This window comes from Canis lupus, chromosome 15, assembly GCF_011100685.1.
Source record: "Canis lupus familiaris isolate Mischka breed German Shepherd chromosome 15, alternate assembly UU_Cfam_GSD_1.0, whole genome shotgun sequence".
Lineage (NCBI taxonomy): Eukaryota > Metazoa > Chordata > Mammalia > Carnivora > Canidae > Canis > Canis lupus.
The window spans coordinates 3,830,505-3,857,651 of record NC_049236.1 but is presented as its reverse complement, the minus strand read 5'-3'; the positions used below and the strand labels follow the sequence as shown (position 1 = coordinate 3,857,651).

The 27,147-nt window shown below is 41.4% G+C and overlaps 1 protein-coding gene across 1 annotated transcript; it reads left to right on the top strand.

Annotated features, from left to right (window-relative positions):
* Window positions 1-13,539: 13,539 nt before the first annotated feature.
* On the top strand, window positions 13,540-25,669 carry AKIRIN1 (akirin 1). Its single transcript, XM_038557828.1, has 5 exons — window positions 13,540-13,844; window positions 17,769-17,909; window positions 20,092-20,226; window positions 21,709-21,780; window positions 22,651-25,669. Exons 1-5 carry the CDS (start codon window positions 13,625-13,627, stop codon window positions 22,659-22,661), a joined length of 579 nt encoding a protein of 192 aa, XP_038413756.1. The 5' UTR covers window positions 13,540-13,624; the 3' UTR covers window positions 22,662-25,669.
* Window positions 25,670-27,147: the final 1,478 nt, after the last annotated feature.

Sequence of the window (27,147 nt, the reverse complement as noted above, 5' to 3'; positions counted from 1 at the left end):
TCCCCAATCTCTCCTCCCCTCCACCTCTGGCAACCACCTTTATACCTACTGTCTTTATGACCTTGACTATTCTAAGTACCTCACAAAAGTGGACTTATACAGTATTTGTCTTTCTATGACTGGTTTATTTCACTTAGCATAATATCCTCAAAGTTCATCCATGTTGTAACATATTGTAGAAATTCCTTCCTTTTCTAAAAAAAATTTTTCTTGAATTTTTTATTTTTTACTTTTTAAGAATTTCCTTGCTTTTTAAGGCTGAAAATATTTCACTGCTTGTATATACCACATTTGGCTTATCCATTCATTGGTCAGTGGACACTTGAGTTGCTTCCATGTTTTGGCTATTGTGAATAATGCTGCTACAAACATGGGTGTATAAATATCTCTTCTTTATTCTAAATAAATAAAATCTTTGAACATCTTTAAACAGGCTTCCTGTTTTTGGGGTGCCTGCGTGGCTCACTCAGTTGTGTCTGCTTTCAGCTCAGGTCATGATCAGAGGGTTCTGGGATTGAGCCCCGCGAGTCAGGCTCCCTGCTCAGTGGGGAGCCTACTTCCCCTCTCTTATTCTCCCTGTTTGTACTCTCTCATTATTTCTCTCTGTCAAACAAATGAATAAAATCTTAAAAAAAAAAAAAAAAGACCCTGTTTTCAACTCTTTGAATATACTCAAAAGTGGAATTGCTGGATCATATGGTAATTCCATGTTTAACTTTGTGACAACTACCATACTATTTTCTTCAGTGGCTACCTTATTTTACATTCTTATCAACAGCGCACAAGAGTTCCAATTTCTCTACATCCTTGCCAACTTTTGATATTTTCTATTTTTCTTATTAGCTGTCCTAATGGGTGTGAGGTGGTATCCCTTATAGTTTTGATTTGCATTTCCTTAATGATTAATGATGTTGAGCATCTTTTCATGTGATTATTGGCCATTCATATATCTTTTTTGGAGAAATGTCTATGCCAATCATTTGTCTTTTTTTAATATTTTATTTATGTATTTGAAAGAGAGAGAGAGCATGAGTAGAAAAGAGGGGCAGAGGGAGAAGGAGAAGCAGACACTCTGCTGAGCAGGGAGCCTGACTCAGGGCTCAATCCCAGGACTCTGGGATCATGACCAGAGTCGAAGACAGATGCCCAACCAAATGAGCCACAGATGCCGTCCCTTTGCCCATTTTTGAATCAGGTTTTTGTTCTTGTTGAGTTTTAGAAATTCTCTATGCATTCTGGATATTAATCTCTTATCAGATGTATGATTTGCAAATATTTTCTCCCCTTTCGTGAGTTGCTTTTTTACTCTGTGGATAGTGTTTTTTGATGTGCAAACTTTTAAAATTTTCATGTAGTTCTTTTCTTTTGTTATCAGTGCCTTTGGTGTCATATCTAAGAAGTCATTGCCAAATCCAAGGTTATGAAGTTTTTGTTCTATATTTTCTTCTAAGAATTTTATTATTTTATGTCTTACATTTAGGTCATGAATCCATTTTGAGTTAATTTTTATAAATGGTGTTAGGTAAAGGCCCACTCTTTAGTATCCATATGCTAAAAGTGGGCATATGGATACCCACTTTTCCCAGTACCATTTGATGAAAAGATTATTCTTGCGGGACACCTGGGTGGCTCAGCAGTTGAGTGTCTGTCTGCCTTTGGCTCAGGGCAAGTTCCCCGAGTCCCAGGATCAAGTCCCACATCAGGCTTCCTGCATAGAGCCTGCTTCTCCCTCTGCCTGTGTCTCTGCCTCTCTGTGTGTCTCTCATGAATAAATAAATAAAATATTTTATAAAAAAGATTATTCTTTCCTTCTTGAATGGTCTTGGCACCCTTTTCAAAAATCATTTTTTTAAATAATTTTTATTCATTTATTCATGAGAGACACAGAGACAGGCAGAGGGAGAAGCTTTATGCCAATACCATACTGAGCTGATTACTGTAACTTTGTAGGAATATAAGTAATGCAGTAATATAAGTAGAAGTATAAGTCTTCCAGTTTTGTTCTTTTTTTAAAAAGATTTATTTATTTTCAGGAGAGAGAGAGACAGAGAATGAAAGCACGAGTGGGAGGGGCAGAGAGAGAGACAGAAACCCAAGCTGATTCCATGCCAAACATAGAGCCCAACACAGGGCTTGGTCCCACAACCCAGAGTTCACAACCTGAGCCCAGACAAAGAATTGGATGCTCAAAAACCACCATCAGGAGCCCTTGTTCTTTTAAAGATTGTTTTGTGTTTTTTTTTTTTTTAAGATTTTATTTATTTATTCATGAGAGACACAGATAGAAAGGCAGAGACACAGGCAGAGGGAGAAGCAGGCTCCCTGCAGGGAGCCCGATGTGGGACTCAATCCCAGGTCTCTAGGATCACGCCCTGGGCCAAAGGCAGCGATAAACCGCTGAGCCACCCAGGCTGCCCTGTTTTGGTTTTTGGAGTCCCCTTAGAGTCCATCTGAATTTTAGGATGGGTGTTTCTTTTTTTGTTTTTTTTTAAGATTTTATTTATTTATTTATTTATTTATTTATTTATTTATTTATTTATGAGAGACACACAGAGAGAGGCAGAAACATAGGCAGAAGGAGAAGCAGGGAGCCTGCTGCAGGACTCAACCCCAGGGTCCCGGGATCATGACCTGAGCCAAAAGCAGATGTTCAACCACTGACCTATCCAGGTGCCTTTAGGATGGGTTTTTCTATCTCAGCCAAAGAATGTTATTGGGATTTTGATAGAATTACATTTAAATTGTAGATTGTTTTGGGGTAGTATTGGTATTTTAACAATATTAAGTCTTCCAGTCTATGAACATGGAACATGTTTCCATGTATTTATGTCTTCCTTAATTTCTTTCAGCAATGTTTTGTGTAATTTGCATTGCACAAATCTTTCACCTCTTTGATTAATTCCTACTATTTTTTAAAAGATTTTTTAAAGAATAAATATTTATTTATTTGAGAGAGAGAGAATTCAGGTGTGGGGGGGGAGGGACAGAGGGAAAGAGAGAGAGACTCTCAAGCAGATTCCGCACTGAACTTGGAGCTCAACATTGGGCTCAATCTCATGACCCTGAGATCATGACCTGAGCCAAAATCAAGAGTAGGGCACTTAACTAACTGAGTCACCAGGTGCCCCAATCCCTAATTATTTTTTTTTCAATGCTATGTAAATGGAATTGTTTTTGTAATTTCCTTTTCAGAAACTTCACTGTCCATGTATAAATGATTTTGTGTGTTGACTTTGTATCCTGCTATTTAGCTAAATTCATTTATTTGTTCTAACATCTTTTTTTGTAGGGTCTTTAGGTTGTTCTACATATAAGATCATATCATCAGCAAACAGAAATAATTTTATCTCTTCTTTTTCATTTTGAATGCCTTTCATTTAATTTATTTTTCTTATCTAATTGTGTTGGCTAGAACTTCTGGTACTATGTTGAACAGAGGTGGTAAAAGTGAGCATCCTTGCCTGATGCTTGATCTTGGAGGAAAAAAAAATTTTTTTTAAGATTTTATTTATTTATCCATGAGAGACAGAGAGAGAGAGAGGCAGAGACAGAAGCAGGCTCCCTGCTGGGAGCCCAATATGGGACTCCATCTGGCGACCCCTGATCATGCCCTGAGCCAAAAGCAGAGGCTCAACCACTGAGCCACCCAGGCATCCCATGAAAGAAAAATTTTATTCTTCTACTATTGGGTATGACATTTGCTGTGGGTTTGTCATATGTTCTTTTTAATATGTTGAGGTAATTTCCTTCTAATTTTGTTGAGAGTTGTTATCAGGAAAGGATGCTGAATTTTGTCAATGCTCTTCCTGCATCATTTGAGATGGTCATTTGGGTTTTTTGTTTCATTTTTTTGCTGTGGTGTATTACATTAACCAATTTTCATATGTTGAACCATCCTTGCATTCCACTAGCTCATGGGTCCTTTTAATATGCTGCTGAATTCTGTTTGCTAGTGTTTCGCTGAGAATTTTTGCATCAATGTTCCTAAGAGATTTGGTGTGTTCCTAGATATTTTATAATGCTGAAAATAAAATTTTTCTTTCTTTCTTTTTTTTAAAAGATTTTATTGGGCAGCCTGGGGGGCTCAGCGGTTTAGTGCAGGCTTCGGCCCAGGGCATGATCCTGGAGACCCAGGATCGAGTCCCACGTCGGGCTCCCTGCATGGAGCCAGCTGCTCCCTCTGCCTGTGTCTCTGCCTCTGCCTCTCTCTCTCTCTCTCTCTCTCTCTGTGTCTCTCATGAATAAATAAATAAAATCTTTGAACATCTTTAAAAAAAAAGATTTTATTTATTTATTCATGAGAGACACAGAGAGAGAGAGAGGCAGAGACATAGGCAGAGGGAGAAGCAGGATCCCTGCAGAGAACCTGATGTGGGACTCCATCCTAGGACTCCGGGATCAAACCCTGAGCCAAAGGCAGACACTCAACTGCTGAGCCACCCAGGTGTCCCAAGAAAAATTTTTTTCCATTTTCATTTGTAGTTGTTCACCTTCTTTTTTAAAAGATTTTATTTTCAAGTGATATCTACATACAACGTGGGGCTTGAACCCACAACCCTGACATCCAGAGTTACGCTCTACCCAACTGAGACTGCCAGGTTCCCCATGCAGCTGTTTACCTTAAGTACAGGAAAAAATTATTGCTTTTTTAAAAAATATTTTTATTTTAGAGAGAGATAACAAGAGCAAGCACAAGCAAGGGCAAAGGGCAGAGGGAGAGGGGGGAGAGAGAATCTTAAGACTCCATGCTTAGCATGAAACCCAATGTGGGACTTGATCTCATGACCCTGAAATCATGACTGAGCCAAAATCAAGAGTTGGACACCCCCACACTATTGTGTTTTTAAAAAATATTTACCTTGGGGTGCCTATGTGACTCAGTCGGTTGAATGTCCAGCTCTTGATTTTGGCTCTGGTCATGATCTCAGGGATGTGAGCTCGAGCCCCAGGTCAGTCTCTGTGCTGACAGTGGAGCCTGCTTGGGATTTTCTCTTTGTCTGCTCCTCCCCCCACTACACCACCCCCACTCATACTTACTTTCTGTCTCTCCAAAAATAAAATAGGGACTCCTGGGTGGCTCAGTGGTTGAGCATCTGCCTGTGGCACAGGTCGTGATCCTGGGATTGGGTCCTGTGTTGGGCTCCCTGCAGGAAGCCTGCTTCTCCCTCTGCCTATGTCTCTCCCTCTCTCTGTCTCTCATGAATAAATAAAATCTTAAAAAAAATAAATTAAAATTTAAAAATATATTTATATTGTAGCCACCTGCCTTATCAAATTTTCTTAATTCTAGTAGTTTTTTTTTGTCATTTTTGATATCAGCACAATTAGTATTTCATCTTTTTTAATGTTTATACAATGTCTTATCTTGTTTTAATCCCTATGATAGTAACTCCAAGGCAATATTTAATAACATTGGTCTTAAAAAAATAATAACATTGGTCTTTGTGGTCATCTCTGTCTAGTTTTAATCAAAATAGTTTGAGAATTTCACCATTTGGAATGCTACTGTCTATTGGTTAAACAGTATTTTTCATGTTTAAGTCATTTCTCTCCATTTCTTAATGTTAAATATTTTTTCTTTTCATCATTTATTTTCATTAATGTGGTTCTTATGTATTTTAGAGAACTTGAATTTGCCTGTGCCCTTAAATGACAGGGCAAGCTTGCTTTTGGCATATGATTAGAGAAAACTGTACATTCTTATTAAGAATGGCTATTGAATTTTATTAAGACCCTTTTCAGCATCTACTGATATGATCTTAAGGCTTTTCTTCTTTGATTCATGAAGTTTATGAATTATATTTCCTGATATTCTAATCGCCCTTATATGTTTGAAATAACCCAGTTAGGTCACAGTGTGTTACTTTTGTGTATTGAATTTAACTTGCAAATATTTTATTTGGAATTTTTGCCTCTATTCATTAAAGGTGAGCAATAGTTCTTTTGGAACTATCTTTTTTTTTTTTTTTTTTTTTTGGAACTATCTTTATCAGACTTTGGTTTTAAAATTATGTCAGCTTTGGGATCCCTGGGTGGTGCAGCGGTTTGGCGCCTGCCTTTGGCCCAGGGCGCGATCCTGGAGACCCGGGATCGAATCCCACATCGGGCTCCCGGTGCATGGAGCCTGCTTCTCCCTCTGCCTGTGTCTCTGCCTCTCTCTCTCTCTCTGTGACTATCATGAATAAAAAAAAAAAAAAAAAATTATGTCAGCTTCATAAAATGCATTGAGGAGTTTCCTAAATTTTGGTTGGACTAGTAGGTGAAATACCAGTGGAATCATGTGTACTTTAAAGGTTTAATAAAACTGAATTGGAAAACCATCAGGGGGATCCCTGGGTGGCGCAGCGGTTTGGCGCCTGCCTTTGGCCCTGGGCGGGATCCTGGAGACCCGGGATCGAATCCCACGTCGGGCTTCTGGTGCATGGAGCCTGCTTCTCCCTCTGCCTGTGTCTCTGCCTCTCTCTCTCTCTCTGTGTATGACTATCTTAAATAAATAAAAATTAAAAATAAAATAAAAGTAATCTCTACACCCAATGTTGGGCTCGAACTCATGACCCCAGGATTAAGAGTTGGACATTCTATTGACTGAGCCAGTCAGGCACCCCCTCTATCACCTTTTTATTATGTATTTCTAATTTCATTGGATTATAATTAAAGTGTGTTTTATAAACTTGCTTTTGAAAAAAATGCATTAATGTTTTCTTTGTGACACAAGTAAATGGTCTAATTTTGTAAATGATTCATGTGCATATAAAAAAAGGATATTCTCCATTCAATGGATATTAGGATCCATAAGTGACTATTAAATCAAATTTGTTTAGGGGTGCCTGGGTGTCTCAGTCGGTCAAGCATCTGACTTTGGCTCTGGTCATGATTTCAGGCTCCTGGAATCAAGTCCTATGTTGGGCTCCCTGCTCAGTGGGGTGTCTACATCCCTCTGACTCTCCCCCGGCTTAAGCTCTTTCTCTCTCAAATAAATAAAATCTTTTTAAAAAATGAAAATTGTTTATTCAATTATTCAGTTCCTTTATGTTCTTGTCTATTATTCATACTGTATCTGTTTATTCATAATATGGTTGTATTTCTATCAAGTTCTCTTTGCCTTTCTAATAGTTTTTTATTTTATTTTATTTTTTTAGGTGGGCTCTATGCCCAACATGGGCTTTGAACTCATGACCCAGAGACCAAGACCTGCATGCTCTACCAACTGAGCCAACTAGTCACCCTCTAGTAGTTTGTGCTTTATATAATTAGCCGCCATGTTGTTTAGTTTATAATTACTAAAAATTATTAAATTATGGTTTTTATTGTTATATCACATTATCCCACTGAATGCTTTTTCTTTAGACTCCTCCTGATATTAACATTGCTACTTCTGCCTTCCCCTTACTTAGCATTTGCTGGATTTGCCTTCCCCATTCCTTATTTTCATCTTTTATTACTGCATTTTTCTTTTCAAGATTTATTTATTTATTTGAGAGCGAGAAAAACAAAGAAAGAAAGTGTGCATGGAGGGGGTGGTGAGGAGCAGAGGGAGAGGGAGACTCTCCAGCAGACTCCACCTTGAGCACAGAGCCCTACTCGGGCCCCATCTCATGACCCTGAGATTACCACCTGAGCTGAAACCACAAGTCAGCTGCTTAATCAACCCCGCACCCAGGGGCCCCTATATCACTGCATTTTGTTTTCTTTCTTTATTTTTTAAGATTTTATTTATTTATTCATGAAAGACAGAGAGAGGCAGAGACACAGGCAGAGGGAGAAGCAGGCTCCCCATGGGGAGCCTGATGTGGGATTTGATCCCAGGACCTCAGGATAACAATCTGAGCCCAAAGCAGACGCTCAACCGCTGAGACCCCTGGCACCCCTGTCACTGCATTTTTAAATCTGATTCTTATATGCAGTACAGAGTTGGGTGCATTTTTAACTCAATCCGACAATCTTTCAGTGGAAGTTCTGTTTATTTACAATTATGGCAATTGATACCACTCAGTTCTGTCAATTGATATTATGTTTTTTATTTATTTTACTTTGCTGATTCCTTTGTTTTTATCAAATTACCATGTTACCCCTTTTTCCTTTTCTTGTTAATCTTTGAGTTCTATCATACTTTCCCATTGTATTTACGATTTCTTTTCCTTTCCCTAAGTTTATTATTGAACACAAATTTTTCTACTGTCATATAAAAAAATACCAACTATTTGCCTTTCTTCCCTCAACTCTTCCATCTCTTCCCCTAACTTAAAATGTGATATTTTAGAATACTTTTACTTTCCCATTCTCCACTCACATGAAACCTTTGGATGGATTTTACCACTTCTCTTCTGACTCCCCCCAATTCCTGGGTCTTGCTCAGATAATTTGATACTCTTTGTTTCAGGCTACTAGAATTTTCTGGGATGGCTGGCTGGTTCAGTTGGTAGAGCATGTAACTCTTTATTTTGGGAGTTTGAGCCCCACCTTGAATGTGGAGATTACTTAAGAATTTTAACAATTAAAAGAAAAAGAGGGATGCCTGGGTGGTTCAGTGGTTGAGCGTCTGCCTTTGGCTCAGGTCATGATCCTGGAGTCCTCGGATTGGGTCCCATATTGGGCTCCCCACAGGGAGCCTGCTTCTCCCTCTGCCTGTGTCTCTGCCTCTCTCTGTGTGTCTCTCATATATAAATAAAGATTAAAAAAAAGAAAAAGAAAAAGAAAAAGAAAAAGAAAAAGAAAAAGAAAAAGAACTCCCTTTGCAGTATGTTTCTTCAATCTCAAGATTTTTTAGCCTAAAAGAAAAAAAAAGATTTTTTAGCCTTTATATTATATAGTTGCCAATCGTTTATTAATATCTAATGGATAAATATTATATCTTTCCAGGTAGTCTATTAGTACCCAATGTTTAGACTATTCAAAAATTAATATATGTGTTTATATATATATATATATATATATATATACACACATTGAGAAAAATGGCTAAGAGGCTAAGAAGGGTGCCTAGCTGGCTTTGTCTGTGGAGCATGCAATGCTTGATCTTGGGGTTATAAGTTTGAGCCTCATGGTACATATAGAGATTACTTAAAATTAAAACATTTTGGGTGCCTGGGTGGTATAGTTGGTTGAGGGTCTTCCTTCAGCTCCGGTCCTGCCCCAGGGTCCCTGGGCTTCATTCTCAGTGGGGAGCTTGCTTCTCCCTCTCCCTCTGCCGCTTCCCCTTCTTGTGCTTGCTGTCTCCCTCTCTCTCCCTGTGAATAAATAAAACCTTAAAAATAAAATAAAATATATTTTAAAATGGCTAAGAATTCCTAGCCTAGACCATCCCAGCTGCCTCTACTATAACTTCAATTACCATTTCTACACTAATGACTCTAGGTTTTTCTCCAGCCAGACTTGTAAATTCCAGACCCACATATTTTTTTTTAAAGATTTTATTTATTTATTCATAGAGACACACACATAGAGAGAGAGAGGCAGAGACACAGGCAGAGGGAGAAGCAGGCTCCATGCAGGGAGCCCGATGTGGGACTCGATCCCGGGTCTCCAGGATCACACCCCGGGCTGCAGGCGGCACTAAACCGCCGTACCACCGGGGCTGCCAGACCCACAGATTTACACACACACTCCCCACTTGAGAATCTCACATGACCCTTTAAAGGGACCTCTAACTCAACATCTACAAAACTATGCATATCTTTCTCCCCAGTCTGATCCTTACCTGATAAAAATGTTCTGGGAAAATGACACTGGGAAAAAGGCATATCTGAGTTCTTAATCTCTCCCACCTCCAGGCCTAATCTTCACCAAGTTCTGTTCATTTTATCTTTTGTTTGTTTTTTTAAACTTTATTATTTTTTAAAGTTAACATCTTTTTTAGTAACCTCTACACCCAACCTGGTACTTGAACTCACATTCCCAAGATCGAGTCACATGCTCTTCTGACTGAGCCAGCCAGGCGCCTCTGTCCACTTTATCTTCCAAACTTTGCTCATGTCAGTCTGCTTCTCTCCATAGCTTGGAGATCATTGGTGACTTTACCTGTTTTAGTGGAATGGGAGGGGCAGAAATTAGACTGATGTGGGTTAATGCTTGGTGAGTAGGAAGCATGTAAAGGAGACAGCAAATATAGACAACTCCTTTGAAAACTGTAGGCAAAAAAAAAAAAAAAAAAGAAAAAAAAAAGGAAAAAAAGAAAAAAGATTCTCTTAAGAAAAAAAAAAGAAAGACAAAGGTAAAAAAGTTCTTGCCAGCCAACAGGGGACTAAGTCATCAGGCTCTTACCTTTCTCATCAGTTTTTTTTCTCTCCTGACTCTGCATTTGTGCTTTGTACCACAGCCACTTGAGACTTCCTTTGATTCTTCAAACACATTGTGGTCTTTTTTTTTTTTTTTTAATAACAAATACTGGATGCTGTCCCCTCAGATTGAGATGTTCCCAACCTGTCTTTGCTCAGTTAACACCGAACTCAAATGTCACTTCTTCAGGAGGTCTTCACTGCTCTCCCAGATCGGTTAAGATGTCTGTTGTACTCTCTCATCATCTTCTGCCCTTTTCCATACAGTCCTTGTCACAGTTTGTGATTATATATTTGTTGTTGTGATGATTTGATTAATGTCTGCCATCTCTAACACACTGGAAGCTCTAGGGGGACGGGGACCATGTCTCTCTTCATACCATAGTAGCTTCAACCGTGATAGCAGAGTGCCTGGTAGTGAGTAATGTGTGTATATGCGTGTGCGTGTGTATGACTGGTCAACTGTCGATATGCAAAGCAATGCACACCTGTACTGTGGTAATCCCATAAGGAGACACCACAGAGTGGTGTGCAGCCTATCTGCTTTCCTCAAGGATATCTCGCTGGTTGGGCCACTGTCAACTGCAACTTATAATATAGGATATATCACCTACTTGTTTGGTTTCTGAATCATCTGAATCCACCCTCATTCAGCAATGTGGACTACCAACTTTCAGGGACAGAAAGAACAACCTCAAAATAATTACCATTTATTCATTCGACCAATATTTATCCTATGCCTACCCCCACTGTAGTCAAGCATTGTGCTGGGATGGGGAAACACAGATGAATGAAGACTGGTTATTATTCTCAAGGAACTTATAGTTTTGATGCACAGTCAAATATGTAAACAAATTATAACTTCCTGTTTTAAAACACTATTACAAGGCACACTCAAGGTTTTAAGGGGTCATAGAGAAGAGACTGATTATCTAAGCACTTAGCAAAACCCTAGCTAGAAAAAAATGCTGTTAATGATGACCCAGGGGACACACTTTTCAAACATTCTAAGCTCTAACTTTGGACCACTTTAGACCACAGAAACAATTTACACATTAGACAAGCCCCTTAAAAAACAGTCATCACTAGGTTGCTTTTATGTTCTTGGCTTTTATTGGGCATAACAAGACTTATCTATATGGATTTTGCTTTTGCATTTGTTGTTCAAATCTTCTTCATTGCTTTGTTACATCCTTCACTGGTTCCTTTTTTTTTTTTTTAAAGATTTTATTTATTTATTCATGAGAGACAGAGAGAGAGAGAGAGAGAGATAGGGGCAGAGGCACAGGCAGAGGGAGAAGCAGGCTCCATGCATGGAGCCTGATGTGAGGACTCCATCCCAGGACTCCAGGATCACACCCTGAGCAAAAAGCAGGCACTGAGCCACCCAGTTGTCCCCATTCACTGGTTCCTAATAAAGTCATGTGAGCAACTACCTTTAGAATTAGAATTTTTAGCTATGAAAAAAAAAAAAAGTATGGTCTGTCTCCTCTGTTGCAGTAATTCCTTTTAGATATCACATATGATGTTTTCATTTTTGCCCTGGCAGCCAGGAAGCTCAGAACTGTTTCAGATTCAGTCACAAGCATATTTAACTTTAGGGTAATTGTGATCTCTTCTTTAGTTTGGCTCTAATATTCTATTTCTAGTTTTCTAGCCCATCATAAACCTTCCTATGTCCTTGTGAAAAAGAAACGGAACAAAATAAACTCGACGTCTGGTATGTTCAGTCATCTTAGAGTTGTTTCTGCTATTTGTCAAAGATAAATACAAAAAAAAAAAAAAAAAGAAAGAGAAAGAAAAAAACTTGACCTGTGTTTGGATCTTTAGAAGAGCTGGAGAAACTGGGGGAGATCCAGACAAGGGCAATAGAAAAAAGATAAAGAATGGGACTGAGGTAGTATGACCACATTTTTCAACTCAACTTTTGGGGTACTTTGGCCTGGCATATGGTGTATTAGAACAAAGTATCCGAAACTTGAACTGTGCTGGGAAACCCCGGAGCTACGTCGAAGCCAAAAGATCCCAGGAGAAATGGCCATTATTCAACGTATATGAGCAGTTGTAGAAAGGTTTTAACCTTCTTTGGAACCCAGATTCCTTGGTGATCATTTGAAAGCGTTTGACCTGCTTCCCAGGAATCCACAGAGTGGACCTCCTGTTATCTATGCCTCTTTCCAGAATTTATCAAAAAGCATCTTCTGTACCTTCCTTAAGGCAGGAAGGATGAAGGGGAAGGAAGGAGGACGGAAGTAAGTAAGGAAGGAGGAATGCAGGAAGGAAGGAGGACGGAAGGCCGGCCTTCCTTCGTCCTCCTTCCTTCCTCCTTTCCTTCTTCACTTCCTTCCTTCCTTCCTTCCTTCTTCCGTCTTCCTTCCTTCCTTCCTTCCTTCCTTCCTTCCTTCCTTCCTCTTTCAAAAAGCATTTCACAGCTGTCACGGCTGCGAAGAATTCTCATAGACCCGAGGATGCACTGAGCTGCCAGGTCGGATGCGGAGACTGGCAAATCGGTTGCCAGCTTAAGTTCTTAACACTCTGACACCATTCCAGGATGCTTTAAGCCGGGTGTGTGTGTGTGTGTGTGTGTGTGTAACTATTTTGAGGAGCAGACCCCTTTGATGAGTTGCCGGAGATCTGGACCATCCGTCCCCAGATGCACCCTCACAATTCTGCACGCAGTTCCACGCGCTTGGGGGACCCCCCTCAAAGTCCATTCTCAGATCTCAGGTTCTGCTTAAGCGCAGACTTCCGCGGACTCGGGAAGGCCCTGGAAGACCCTCAGGAACGCCCCTCTCTTCCACCTCGGGGACGAGAGCGGCCTAGATAGAAGGAGCCTTAACGGACCCCAAGGCACGACCCCTGCGCCCGCGCCCGCGCCCTCGCCAGCCGGGCCTCTCGGGGCGCCCCCTCCCCCACGCCCCTGCCGCGCAGGTGCGAGGCACGCGGGGGCCACCCCGACGCGGCGGCGCGAGGAGCTGGGGGCACGCGGGGCGGCGGGGGTGGGGGAGGATGGGACCCCGGGAGGGGCGGAGGCGGGGGTGGGGGCCTTCCCGCGGTTGCTTGGCGACCGAGCTCTCCGCCCAGACCGTTCCAATTCCTCAGCGGGGGCGGGGGAGGCACCGCGGGCCGGAGCGCGGCTGCCGGGCTGCCCAGCGCGGGCCTCTTCCGGCTTCTCCCCCTCCGCCGGGCGGTGGTCGGGGCCCGTGACGTCACAGGGGGCGGGGCCAGCGCGGCTGCCGGGTGCTGGCGGCGCCATTGGAGCCGGCTTGGCTCGCCAGCCCCGCTGAGGAGCCGGAGGTTGGGCCGCGGCTGCCTCCTCGTCTGCTCCCGGTCCCCGGCCCGGCGGCGGCATGGCGTGCGGGGCGACGTTGAAGCGGCCCATGGAGTTCGAGGCGGCGCTGCTGAGCCCCGGTTCCCCGAAGCGGCGGCGCTGCGCCCCCCTGCCGGGCCCCACTCCGGGCCTCAGGCCCCCGGACGCCGAGCCGCCGCCGCTGCTCCAGACGCAGCCCCCGCCGCCGGCTCTGCCGCAGCCCGCCCCGCCCGGCAGCGAGCGGCGCCTTCCGACCCCGGGTAACCTGCGCTGCGGGCTTGGCAGGAAGCCAGGCACGGGCATGGGGGTGGGGGTGGGGGTGGGGGTGGGGTGGGTGGGGGTGGGGCGGCTCTGGGCGCCGGGCTCCTTCACCCACAGACCCCTTCTCTAGCGCCGAGAAACGGGAACTGGGGTGCGCCGGGCCTGGACGCTTCCGGGGATGGGAGACATCCGGGGGGGCGGGGGGGCGGCCCAGTGTCGGTTTTCCGTCTTCCCGGAGCTGTGGAGACCCGCGGGGCGGGCAGCGAGGGCGAGCTGGGAGCACCCCTGGGCGCTCGGGGCCCCTGCTGCCTCCGCGGCCCGGGCCTGCACGGGGCCGCCCGGCAGACCCAGTGGGCCGTGCAAAATGGGATTCTACTCACGAACCCGGCCTGCAGGGTGGGGGCTGGCGGCGGCGGCGGCGTCCTGGGAAGGGGCCTGAGCGCGCGCCCATCGCCGATCGCCGTTCGGCGGCGCGGCCGCGAGACCTGATTTCCCCGAGTCTTCAGGGACCGCAGGCCGTCGCAGAAGTCCCCTCTCCATCTATTTCCAAGGGGCTGGCTGGCGTTTTTTTTTTTTTTTTTTTTTTTTTTATTGTATGGCTATTGTCTTGGCACCATATATGGCTCGGAACGGGCAGGTCGTTAGCCAGAATGTATTTGAGAATCCTTCCAACAGACGCACACATTCCGGAAGCAGGAATTCAGCTCTCGGTCGCAGGGACGCTTTCAAGAAGGATCACACACGTTGGTCGAGGAAAGGGGAGAGCTAGTGTGACTGCAAAGTTAGGGCGGAACTCCCCGCCCCCCCCACCATTGTGCAGGAACGGAGGGGGAAAGTGCCGCAGCGTTCATAGGTGGCGGGTTTTAAAGGGCTTCTGGAAATGGGGGAGGGTCCTCAAAAAGGGGCCTCTGCCAAGTTGTTCCATTTCTTTGTGTTTTTCTATTGCTTCAGCCTGAGGATTGCCTCAAAATCGTTCTTTCCTCAACCCTTTTCTAGTTACCTGTGTCTTTGGGGTTTATTCTCCTTTTTTCCTCTGCATATCCATAATGCAGGTTTCTGGCCCTCCTCCTCTCCCAGGGAGATTCCTGCAGTTGCCAGCCAAGCTCCCCCAGACACTGAATCTTTGTCATGTTCACCTCTTCTTTTATCCTGGCCTTCAAAGGATTTATCGGCTATGACCATATGTCTTACTTTAGTCTTTTGCACATTTTTTCCCCCCAGCTATGCTTTTGCTGCTCTTTTTTTCTCCAGATCCACCTGGGTGTGCTTGTTATCCTTGCCTTCTTCCATCATGATGTTTTCCTCTTGTATTTGCTAATCCAAATACAGTCATTTCTAAGCAAGTCTTCCATCCATTACCTGACTTAACCCTTCCTCACAAGGAACTCTGTTCTACTTTAAATTCCCTGACCACCACTTGATGTTGCAAAGCCTTATGTACTGAATGAGATAATGTTTGCAGAGGGTTTTTTTTTTTGTGTGTGTGTGTGTGTGTAAAGAGCCCTTGAAAAGCAGGGGTCAGGGGCACTGAGATGGCCCAGTCGGTTAAGCATCCAGGTCTTCATCCCATGGTCCTGGGTTCAAGCCCCACGTTGGGCTCCACACTAAACATGGAGCCTACCTAGAAAAAAGAAAAGAGAAGCAGGGAACAAAAATACCCACTTGAAGCGATAATTTTTCTTCTGTTCCTACAGATTCCAAGGATAGTCATAATAATCTTTCTGGATCTCTTCTGCAAAATAGAATTAATACTTGTCCTATCTATCTTGATGGACTTTATGCATATGTTTTGTTTCTTTAGGACTACCCTGTAGACTAATTCTGTTGTAGTTCACATTACAGCAAATGTGTAATAAATGATTGTTGAATGTATTTGGAACCCTCAGTATTGTGGAGTGCAGAAATGGGAATTGCTGGTTTTTTTATCTTAAATTTTATTTTTTGCATAGATCATGCAAACTATTTTCTTGGTTGACAGCTACATTTTAAGCAGAGGAAAACTGCTTGAGCAAAGGCCTGAAAACCCACAAAATTAACGAAGGATAACGTAATATAACTGGGCTGTAGTGGGAGGTAGAACTGGAAACAATTTAGGGCCAAAACTTGGAAGGCATGGAATGCCATGTTGAAGAGTTTGGATTTTGGTCTGTAGCAGCTAGGGACCATTGTAGAATTTTGAGGATAGGCTTAGTCTGATATAACCCAGAAGTACAATCCCAAGTAATCATCTGCTGTTAAAAAGAAATTTGCGCTGCTTCTTTTTTTTTTTTTTTTTTTTTTTTTTTTGGTAAGTGGCCTTCTTGGAGAGAGAAATCAAATCTACTTCCTTATTTTTCTCCTGAGCATGCCATATTTAGATTCTTGGGCTTGCTAGTCCTTTAACTAGCCTTAAAGTTCTATCTTTCCATTTGTTCACTTCACCATACAGGAGGAGGCAGTTAGAGGTTTATCAAAGACCTTCTGTTCTCATGAGCATTGTCCTCATACTTGTCCTTTCTTGTTTCAAGTCTTTGCAGTTCCTGACATCCTTGTTTGAATCTGGCAAGTAGATGCTTGGAGAATACTACATTTTAAAGATGAAGCAAAGACTTCATAAATTCGGGGATCTTAAAATATGAACTTCCTAGCATTTTTAAGGAAAGGCTTTGCTAATCCTACATTGTTGGTGTGTTTAAGCTGGGTATTAGCAGATTTAGTTATGTGTGGAGATACTTTTGAGTTTGTGTCGATTCCTGGGCTGTGTGTACTGTCCCTTGTTTTCAAAACTTAACATTTTTAGGGGATCCCTGGGTGGCTCAGCGGTTTAGCACCTGCCTTTGGCCCAGGGTGCGATCTTGGAGTCCCGGGATCGAGTCCCACGTCAGGCTTCCGGCATGGAGCCTGCTTCTCCCTCCTCCTGTGTCTCTGCCTCTCTCTCTCTCTCTTTCCCTCTATCATAAAACAAACAAACAAACAAAAAACCTTAACATTTTTATTGAAGAAGTAGGCTAAAGATCCTGAATGACTTTCCAAGGTCATAGGAGGAAGCAAAATGGCATTATTTACAGTTAAAGCCATTAAAAAAAAAAAAGATATGTATACTATGGCAAAGTATACATTAAAATAATGTGAATGGGGGTGGCGATACGATTTTCTGGGTTTTGTTTTTGATAAAGGAGGCTTTATTATCTGGAAAGTGGATACATATTCTACCACAAAAATGAAAACCTTGAAAACCACATCCTTTCAGACTCTGTGTTGTCTCTAGGAATGTACTTGAGAGTGAATTTGTGTGTCCTGGACTCCCTTCAATAGCGTTAGCAAATTTGGTTTATGATTACTTTGACTCAGAGAAGTAATCTGAGTCCTATCAAGTATAGCCTCTCGGCAGGATCAGAAAGTTCTTTTCTATGCCCTGATCATCAGTTCCAGGAAATGAATCTCCAGTCTCCCCATGGTCAGTGTCCAGGAGGTGACCATATCGTGATTTCTGCTGTCCTCTACCCTAAAGATCTTGAGTCCCAAATGAGACAAGACCTTTATTTTTAGAAAGCCTCGGGTGGTCAGAAAATTACCCCAATACACTAGTTTGTGCAATTGTGCAGCTTAACATAGATCAAAAATAGCTTCCTATTAGGTGAAGGATGTGTTTTTTGTTTTGCTGTAAATTGTGCTAGTAAATGAAGACCAGATATGCAGTTTGCTTTAGGATTGTCACAGCAAAACAAGCAAGGGGAATTATCTGGAGGGTTTATATGCTAAAATAGCTGCTCTTTCATGTATTGTTGAAATAGTAGTAAGGGCACAGTGGGGTTTATAGGAGGAGTGCTTTACTCAGTGTAAGCATTTTTCTTGCTAATATCAATAACTTGGGGGATGGGACAAGAAGTTTGAAGACATGACACAATAAAGTGAATGCTCAAATGTGTTTCTTTTTTTATTAGAACAAATCTTTCAGAACATAAAACAAGAATATAGTCGTTATCAGAGGTGGAGACATTTAGAAGTTGTTCTTAATCAGAGTGAAGCTTGTACTTCAGAAAGTCAGCCTCATTCCTCAGCACTCACAGCACCTAGTTCTCCAGGTAAGCAAGCATTAGTGTGGACAGACCAACCATTTAAGAGTTTCTAAATGGTACACTTGTTGTGAAGAACCCTGGGTGTTATATGTAAGTGATGAGTCACTAAATTCTATGCTTGAAACTAATATTATACTGTACGTTACCTAACTGGAATTTAAATAAAAATTTGAAAAGGTTTCTGAATGGTTCTTTAAAATGATGGTTTCCTAATCCAGAATGGATTTCATCTAAAGTAATAAAATAGGTAAAATATACGCATTGTATTACTATTCACAAATACTTTTGGAACCATAGAGTCATGAAATTGGGAAAAAACCTTAGGTTGCTTTGATTTGGCTTCCATGCACCCAGTATAGAAGTACCCTCTGTAACTAATACCTTAGCCATTATATTAGCCACATGTGGCTATTTAATTAAAATTTAATAAAATTTAACATTTAGTTTCTTGGATGCAGTAGCCAAATTTCAAGTGCTTGGTAGCCACATGTAGTTCTTGTATTAGCACAGCTATGGGACAGTTCCATCATTGCACACATTTGTGTGACAGCAGTGCTCTGTAACATTGACAGGTGGTCAGAGAGGATGTGCTCAAAAATAGAATCTCAGGGTTGGAGAGAATCTTCATGGTCACATAGTTCAGCCACCAGTCTTGCCTGCCATATCCCTGCAAATAGTCAAGAGGCCAGTGCACAAACATCTCCATTGGTGGAGAACTCTGTCCTTTATCAGTAAAGAACTTTATTTCCTCACAAAATATTCTACTTTTTAATAGTTCTGAGAGTTAAAAATTACCTTGATTAAAAATTATTGCCTTACAGAACACAGATTGTGTTGGCCAGGAGCTAGGGAGAGAAGAGAATGGGGGAAAACTGCTAAATAGTAAGGGGTGTTACTTTGGAGTGGTGGAAGTATTTTGAAATTAGATAAATGTGGTGGTACAAAATTGTGAGTATACTAAATTATACCTAATTGTTCACTTTAAAATGATTCATTTTATATGAATTTCACCTTAAATAATTTTTTTTTTTAATTTTTTATTTATGATAGTCATACAGAGAGAGAGAGAGAGAGGCAGAGACATAGGCAGAGGGAGAAGCAGGCTCCATGCACCGGGAGCCCGACGTGGGATTCGATCCTGGGTCTCCAGGATCGCGCCCTGGGCCAAAGGCAGGCGCCAAACCGCTGCGCCACCCAGGGATCCCTCACCTCAAATAATTAAAAAATTTTTTGACTCAAAGGTCTTGGCTCTAGGAATACCACCCTTTAATTGTTCTTTTGTGTTCATCAGTGATAGACCTTTTAGTGGTGTTAGCAAGTCTCTCCTTAATATTCTTTTTTTTTTTTCCTTAATATTCTTTTGAGATTTTAGTATTAGAATTTTGAAGTAATAGAATATGATACGGGTACAAAAAAAAATATCAGCCTTTGGCTCAGGGCGTGATCCCAGGACCCTGGGATGAGTCCCACATCCGGCTCCCCGCAGGGACCCTGCTTCTCGCTCTGCCTCTCTCTCTGTCTCTCTCATGAATAACTAAAATTCTTTAAAGAAAAAAAAAAAAGAAGAAAATATGGCTAGGCCCTAACCTAGAATTAAATCAGAATGTGTATCATGGTTTTTGAATTCTACAGATAATTATGATGCACCTCAGTTAAACATAGGTTTACATAATCACCAAGGATTTGGGTAATTCTCTAAATCTACTTTCTCTAATCCAGAGTAGAGGCTTTATTTACTTTTTGTTCTTGTTCTTTACCAAATGAGTATTGAGTATGGGTTCACATTGTTATGGCATCAGAACTGTTTTTCTGTATGCAGTTCAGCTAGCACACCTGGATACACATTGTTTCTACTTCTCAATTTACCTTTTGGCCTGACTTTGTAAAATTAATGGCAGAAGTTCAGAGAATTTTGTGAAATATTCCTTGTAGAGTTGTGAAAAATGCTATTTTTCTGAGCAGTTTTTGTATCCTAGGACTGTTTGCATAAAGTTATTAACTCTGAACCTTAGAACTATAATGTATTATTTAAACTGAATTTGTCTTGGGGTGTGTGGTTGGCTCAGTAGGTAGAAACATGTGATTCTTAATCTCGGGGTTGTGAGTTTGAGTCCCACATTGGGTGTGGAGATTACTTAAAATCTTTAAAAAACAAACAAACAAACAACTAGATTTGTCTTTTGGCCAGGTTCCTCCTGGATGAAGAAGGACCAGCCCACCTTTACCCTCCGACAAGTTGGAATAATATGTGAGCGTCTCTTAAAAGACTATGAAGATAAAATTCGGGAGGAGTATGAGCAAATCCTCAATACCAAACTAGCAGGTAGGCTGAGGCAGTGGCTGTGCCACTGATAATAGGGTTTGGTAGATAATAAGGTTCAGTCAGATGGTGACTTAGAAAAAGAGGAGGACTTCAGAGGAGGACATCGTGCAAGAAGGTTTAATGAGTTGTGAATAGTAAGTTACTCTCTGGTGATTCTAAACATTTTATTTATACATTATATGGAAGGACTTTTCATTTACATTTCTGAAACCAGATAAACCAAGCTTTTCTTCTGAGACTTTTCCATATGAATGAAGGCAGTGAGCAGTTAATTTGGGCTAACGAGTATATTCAACATGATCAGACTTCCTGATCGTAGTCACTTTTTGGATGTACGAAGTCCAGCATTCTGTGATTTGGAGATCATTAGTTTGGAAAGCATAGCTCAGGTTGGAACAAAGAGAGTTGACACAAGTAGAGCCTTTTGTGAAAGGAAGAGACCTGGACAGGAATAGATAGTACCCATTTAGTGAAAGTAGACAATGTTGTGATCAGAGAGAGGGGTTTTAGGCAACAAGTTCCTGCAACGGTATTATTTTCTAATGTGGTGATCCATACCACATGATTCCTCAAATTGATAGAAAGTCTGTTCTAAATTGAGAACTATGGGCAGCCCCGGTGGTGCAGCGGTTTAGCGCTGCCTGCAGCCCGGGGCGTGATCGAGACCCAGGAGACCCTGGCTCGAGTCCCACATCAGGCTCTCTGCATGGAGCCTGCTTCTCCCTCTGCCTGTGTCTCTGCCTCTCTCTCTCTCTCTCTCTCTCTCTCTCTCTCTGTGTCTCTCTCATGAATAAATAAAATCTTAAAAAAAAATAAATTGAGAACTATTGGTTTAGCAACAGTTAAATGGGTTTCTTTATAGTCGAACTTCTTTGATCCTTTAATATACTAATAGTGTGTATTAAAACAAGAAGCTCCAGTATACCATTTCCTCTATCCTGGCTCCACCCTAAAGTTGTTCTCTTGGCTCTAAGTCACTTCTCTGTTCATGGATGTCAGACTACCTTATATCTTTTGTACTGAGTTTCTCTTTAGAAGTTATTAGTTCTGTGGAACTGTTTATAATTAGGGAGTATGAAATTTTCTCCACTTTCTAGCCATCCCACTCTTTTACTCAGTGTGTCTGTTGAGATTTATAGCAAGGATAGCAATGCAGAAAAGATCTTCAAGCTTTCATGTCCTATAGAGTTCCTAAAATTTGTTGGCTTGTAGTACTGAGCAAGTCAACCCTTAGTAGGGGATGAAATAACAGCAGGGCGAGATTAGGAAAATATAATATTATAGATGATCAGTGACCAATCTAGGAGCCAGGGATTTGGCTCTGGGATCTAAGAGGAAGTAACAGATCTCAGAGCGGCTGTTATAAGGAGGGTCTGAGAGTGGATCATTTAAACTGGAAAACTAGATGTGATCCTGACACTTGATTCTTGAAAAACCAGGGGAGAATTCTGGGGATAGTATATACTGTCTTTCCCCTTACAGAACAATATGAATCTTTTGTGAAATTCACACATGATCAGATTATGCGACGATATGGGACAAGGCCAACAAGCTGTAAGTATTGCCAAGTTTTTCTTTGAATTTTCCAACTTCCAAGAGCAAGATGTTGACACTGAATACTTTGTCTCCTGAGAGCAAAAAACCCCTGTGAAGTAATGTTAGTAATAGCTAACATTAAAAAAAAAAGCAGGGATCCCTGGGTGGCGCAGCGGTTTGGCGCCTGCCTTTGGCCCAGGGCGCGATCCTGGAGACCCGGGATCGAATCCCACATCGGGCTCCCGGTGCATGGAGCCTGCTTCTCCCTCTGCCTTTGTTTCTGGCTCTCTCTGTCTCAGTCTTTCATGAATAAATAAAATCTTTAAAAAAATAAATAAATAAATAAAAATAAAAAATAAAAAATAAAAAAAAAAGCATGCCCAGCATCGTGCTAAGCCTTTTAAATCCTCATGAAATTTATTTAATCTATAATAACCCTATGAGGGAGGAAGTATCGTTGGACCCATTTTACAGGTAAGGATAGTGCTTAAGGAGATTAAATAATTTGTCCAGCTCATAAAGCTAGTGGTTCAACCAGGACTGAAACCTAAATAGTTTGACTGCAGTACCAGTTTGTTACATGGCTTTTCCTCCAGGAAAGTAGTTTCAATTATTTACGAAAGTTAGTTCCTTAGGGTAGGTTATCAAGTGTGTGGTCAGATTTCTTAATTCTAGACATCTTGGAACTACCAGTTACTCAAAGCATAAAATAATAAATAGCTGTTTAAACTGAAGCGGAGTCAAGTTTCTTAAATTCTGGGAAACCTAAGACATTTTAAGTGTTGACTTACATTCTCCACATTTATCACATTTCCCAATGGTTAATATTTTTAAAAAGCATGGCACTGTATTTTTAGTAAACTCTTATTTTTTTTTCTTAATTTATAGACGTGTCCTGAAGCTTTCTTGCATATCTGGGTACCAGGTTTGACCTCAAGAGATGGCTGCTGTACACTTTTTGCAACTGGTTTGATATCACATTTCAGCTCCAACTTTGCATCCTGAGAACACTTAAACGTTTCTGCAGGTCCATTTTATACAACTTGAAAGACCTTAAAACTTTCTGGTTGCCACAAGCATATCTTTCTTTTCTGCTCATCCAATAAACAGCTGTGCCCTACTGTGATAGATTTTCCAAACAAAAATACCTGGAGCAGCAGTTTAGTAAAATATGCCCTCAGTGGCACTCAACAAATGGAGTTTCCCCAAGCACAGTTCTGTAAGAAGTGTGTGTGAGAGTGTGTGTATATGTGTGTGTGTGTGTATTTTAAGTTATTATTTGTATTGTGCAAATTTTTTTGATCTTGGGGATTCTGGCTGTGAATTTGATGCACGACAATTATGGTTAAAAACATTCGCTTGGTCTACAGAAGATCATTAATGTTTTGTGACCATATAAGTTGTAACGGTGGATTGTTTTATGTGTAGGTATTATTGTTAAATACAGGGACTGTTTCCAGGCACAGAATATGAATCATAAGTTAGGATGGACATTAGATGTGATTATGATGACATAGCAAAGGTCTGTGGTCCTAGGTCTACAAATGCGTGGTGAGGAATTAGGACAAACTGGAGACGGGCCGTTTGACACATGGACTGCCTAGCCGTGTTGAAAAATACTTTGACTCCAAGCCTTAAAATACCCACGTGGAGTCTGTGCTCACCTCATTCACACAGAGAGCTCCCTGGACACTGAACCTCTAAAAAGAAAAAGTCTGCCCTGGAGCAGGAGCATCAGGGTTTGCTTGGGAGCACAACATAGGTGAGCAAGGGGTGGGGCCAGCCCCTGGTGGCACTGCTACTTGTGAGGAGCCACTTCGCCTTTGTATCGGTTGTTAAAAACAGAATTTGGATCCTTTGGTCAGGCTCCCCCAAATTCTTTTTAAAAAGTGACCATGTTCAACTGCTTGAGCTTTGTTTTGGCAACCCCCTGCCCAAAGTTGCTTACAGACTGTTCCTCACCTTGTTTCCAAGGCTGTGGAACAGAAAGTAGCCTCTGTTTTGAGGAGGTGGAAGTTTAAGTATACATTTATTTTTTACTGTGACTTGTTCAGGACCACATTTTACAAAATGCCTTGTTTCCTTTATTATTGTTTCTGGAAAGGAAAGTTCTATTAAAATTGTTTTAGTTTGAATATAGAATAGTTTTATTAATTAGGGCTTATTTTGAAAAATTCTGAGTTTAATTCAAATGTATGCCAGTACCTTCCAAAGTAAGGTAATATTCAGAGACAGTTCTGATCAGATGGCTTAGAGAAATTTTGGAATATTCATATTCGAAGATTCCTTATTAATGAATGTCTTTGACTTAAATCTAACCAAAAACTGCAACATTATTCTTTGTACATTTTCATTATATAGTGTTAACAAGCTTAGTTGCAAACAAATAAAATACTTAAGCTATTTGTTTACCTTGCCTTCTTAATACTGTGATAATGTTTATTTATTCAAATAATTTATGTGAGGCTGCTATAACCATTTCCCTAGCAAAACATTACACTTAAGATTTATAGACTTTAAAAAGCCCATCAGTGATCTTTGATCTTTAAATAATTAAAGAATTATTTTACTTCATATTTGAAGGGCAGATTGTTTCATCTCTTCTTTTTCCAGGGTAGTCACTTGTTCCTGGAAGGAGGAGCATAGCAGTGGCTGTCATGGGAGTGGCCTTAGAGTGAGATAGGCACACCAAAACAAGGGAAGGGCAGCTGTGGGGGCCATCATGAGTCCTGAAGGATGGATCAGGAATGGGCAATGCTGCTGTACTGACATCTTGTTACAGAATAGAATCAGTGTGATGTGGGGCAAGTGTCAACCCCATTCCTACTAAATGGCTTCTGGCTGGGAGGTAGAGTAGGTTTCTATAAGGAAAATAATAGACACTCTCACTGCACCTGGTGGTGTTAGGCTATTACGATATGGTTGCCCTTTGGGGCCATAGAGTAAGTAAGACCATACCACCGGTGGCTGGGTTTTGGAATCTCCTCAAAAGGGACTAGAGATGTTTGTTTAGTGTTTTATCTAGAGAAGAGACCGTTCTTAGGACAGAAAATAGGGACCTGTAATGTAGGCCTTAGACTAGCAAAAGGAGTTTTTCCCTGGACCTTGATTCCTAGAGCTTGAACTTAGGGGCATTCCCGGGGTAGGGAAGTGTCTTTGTCCCATGGAGGTAGGTCAATGCCCAGGGAAGAAGTCAACCTACGGAGACCTATAAGAATAGGCCAGGACCTGGGGTCTTAGAACAGCCACATCTACTGACCTAGTTAAAATTTTTTTGTTTTAATAATATTTGTTTGTTATCCTCTTTTGGTAAAATCTTAAGCTTAAGGAGAATGAAAGGAGTGGGTGTTCAAGCTTAGGTCAGAGATAGATGAAGTTCCTGAGGCAGATAATTGTTAAGAGCTCCCCAAGGAGAAGAACATCAGGGAATACAAGAATTTGAGCCAACCTCTCACACGTGGTGAATCTTCTCTGCCTGCCAGGGAGGTTGGGTTGGCTGCGTAGTAGTTAAAGGAACGGCCTTTGGATGTGTGTAGCCCTACGTGAGCCTTGCCAAGCTACTGAAACTTGTGAGCCATAGTTTTCTTGTCTGTAAAATGAGAGTTAATTGTATGTACATCACTGGGTTTTGTTTTCAAATGCGAGATTAAGTTCAATAGCCCATGTAAAGAAAGCACAGCCTGGGACACGAGATTTGCATTTGACACTGTTACATGGGGGAGGGGGGGGTTCTTTACAGTGGTCCTCATTAGATCTGAAAGCCAAACATTCCTTTCTGCAGCAGCAATTCTCAACTTTCCAGTCTGAATAGCCCTTTGTTAACATCAGAATCTCACATCCTCTAATTAGAATTTGTACTTTTCAAGTGTTTGACTAAGAAAACAATAAAAGATGAATGACCGATGAATTCAGTAATGCCTTTCAGTGAATCTGTATTTTGTTATTCACCCTAGCAGGGGTCAGCAAACTAAGGCCTGGTTTTGTAAATAAAGTTATATTCAAACACTGCCACACCTGTTTGTTTGCATCTGTGGCTGGTTTCACAATCTGCAGCTCCAGAAACAGGTAGTATGGGCCATGGAATTGAAGATAACTCTGGCCCTTCGCACAAAAGTTTGTGAGCCCTTGGCACTGTAGCATTGATACACATTTGAAAAACTCACAGGCAAACTTGGTGCATCATGGATTGGTGGACAAATACCTTTAATTTGTCATTTCTGGGGGAGTTACACCTCAGGTTGTGGCATGATTAAAAAAAAAAAAAAATCCTGTGCTTAGAAATGAAAACTGACTGTCAAAGTGAGTATCTTACAGAAAAAGCCAATGAAGTTTTCAAAGCAAGGATTCTCAAGGATGGGGACAGGAAACATGCTTGGGCAGGGGGAGGGGGTGGTTAGTATGAGTTTTATTTTTGGCATATTTAATTTTGAAATTTTAGATACAAAAGTGGGTGTTAAGAATTTCATGTTATTAGAAGATCAGTTTTTTTGTTTTGTTTCTTGAAAATCGTTTGTTAAGTATTACTTTTTAAGGAACAGTGTGACTTCAGTGCTGCTGGGGTGATTGTTTCCTTGAAAATGGCTTCAGAGGTGCTATAGTCCACAGCTACAGTTAAACTGGACCTTGAATAATTTTGATACCTGAAGGAAGAAGCAAGTTTACCTACGGAAAAATCTCCACCTACTTACCCCAAATGATACCTTGAAACAGCACTTCATTATGAAGATTACCTAAATTTGCCTAAAATTTAAGCACCTGAAGTCTGGGTCTCTACTGATTGTTGCTTATAGTGTCTTGTCTCTTTATGTGCCAGGTTACTGTGAGCTGGATACTATATTTGAGCAATTGTAGGAATAAACAGGACAAAGATGAGGCATCTACCCTTAGAAAGAATTCTGGTTTCCTGTGCTGGAGATGCTACTACACCTTAGCTCAGATTGAAGGCTGGAGGTACTCTAGATCTAGATGGCACACAACCAGGTCCATGTGAAAACTGGTTTACTTGTGTTTCACTCTTATCTTGAAAGTGTAATACTTCGGAATCTCAGCTTAAAGAGTTTGTGATGGGGGTTTCCACCTTCAGCTGGCCTTAGATTTTGATTTTTGTCCCGCTCAGTCTGTGAGACTTCTGGAAAATGCACTGCAGGTATCCAGGGACTTCCAGACTGGCAAATAAATGCCTTAACAATGCAGCTTTCAGTTTGAGGTTCTCTGGGTTCCCAAACTTTGGCTCAGTAATTCCTTATCCTTTTTATGCTTTTTTTTTTTTAATTTTTAAATTTTTATTTATGATAGTCACAGAGAGAGAGAGAGAGAGAGAGAGGCAGAGACATACGCAGAGGGAGAAGCAGGCTCCATGCACCGGGAGCCCGATGTGGGACTCGA

What these genes read in the sequence shown, in the direction of transcription:
- AKIRIN1 (XM_038557828.1), top strand. Translation starts at nt 13,625, where the DNA reads ATGGCGTGCGGGGCGACGTTGAAGCGGCCCATGGAGTTCGAGGCGGCG. An exon ending in GCGGCGCCTTCCGACCCCGG is followed by an intron (nt 13,845 to 17,768) that starts GTAACCTGCGCT and finishes TTTTTTTATTAG; the next exon opens with AACAAATCTTTCAGAACATA. An exon ending in CACAGCACCTAGTTCTCCAG is followed by an intron (nt 17,910 to 20,091) that starts GTAAGCAAGCAT and finishes TCTTTTGGCCAG; the next exon opens with GTTCCTCCTGGATGAAGAAG.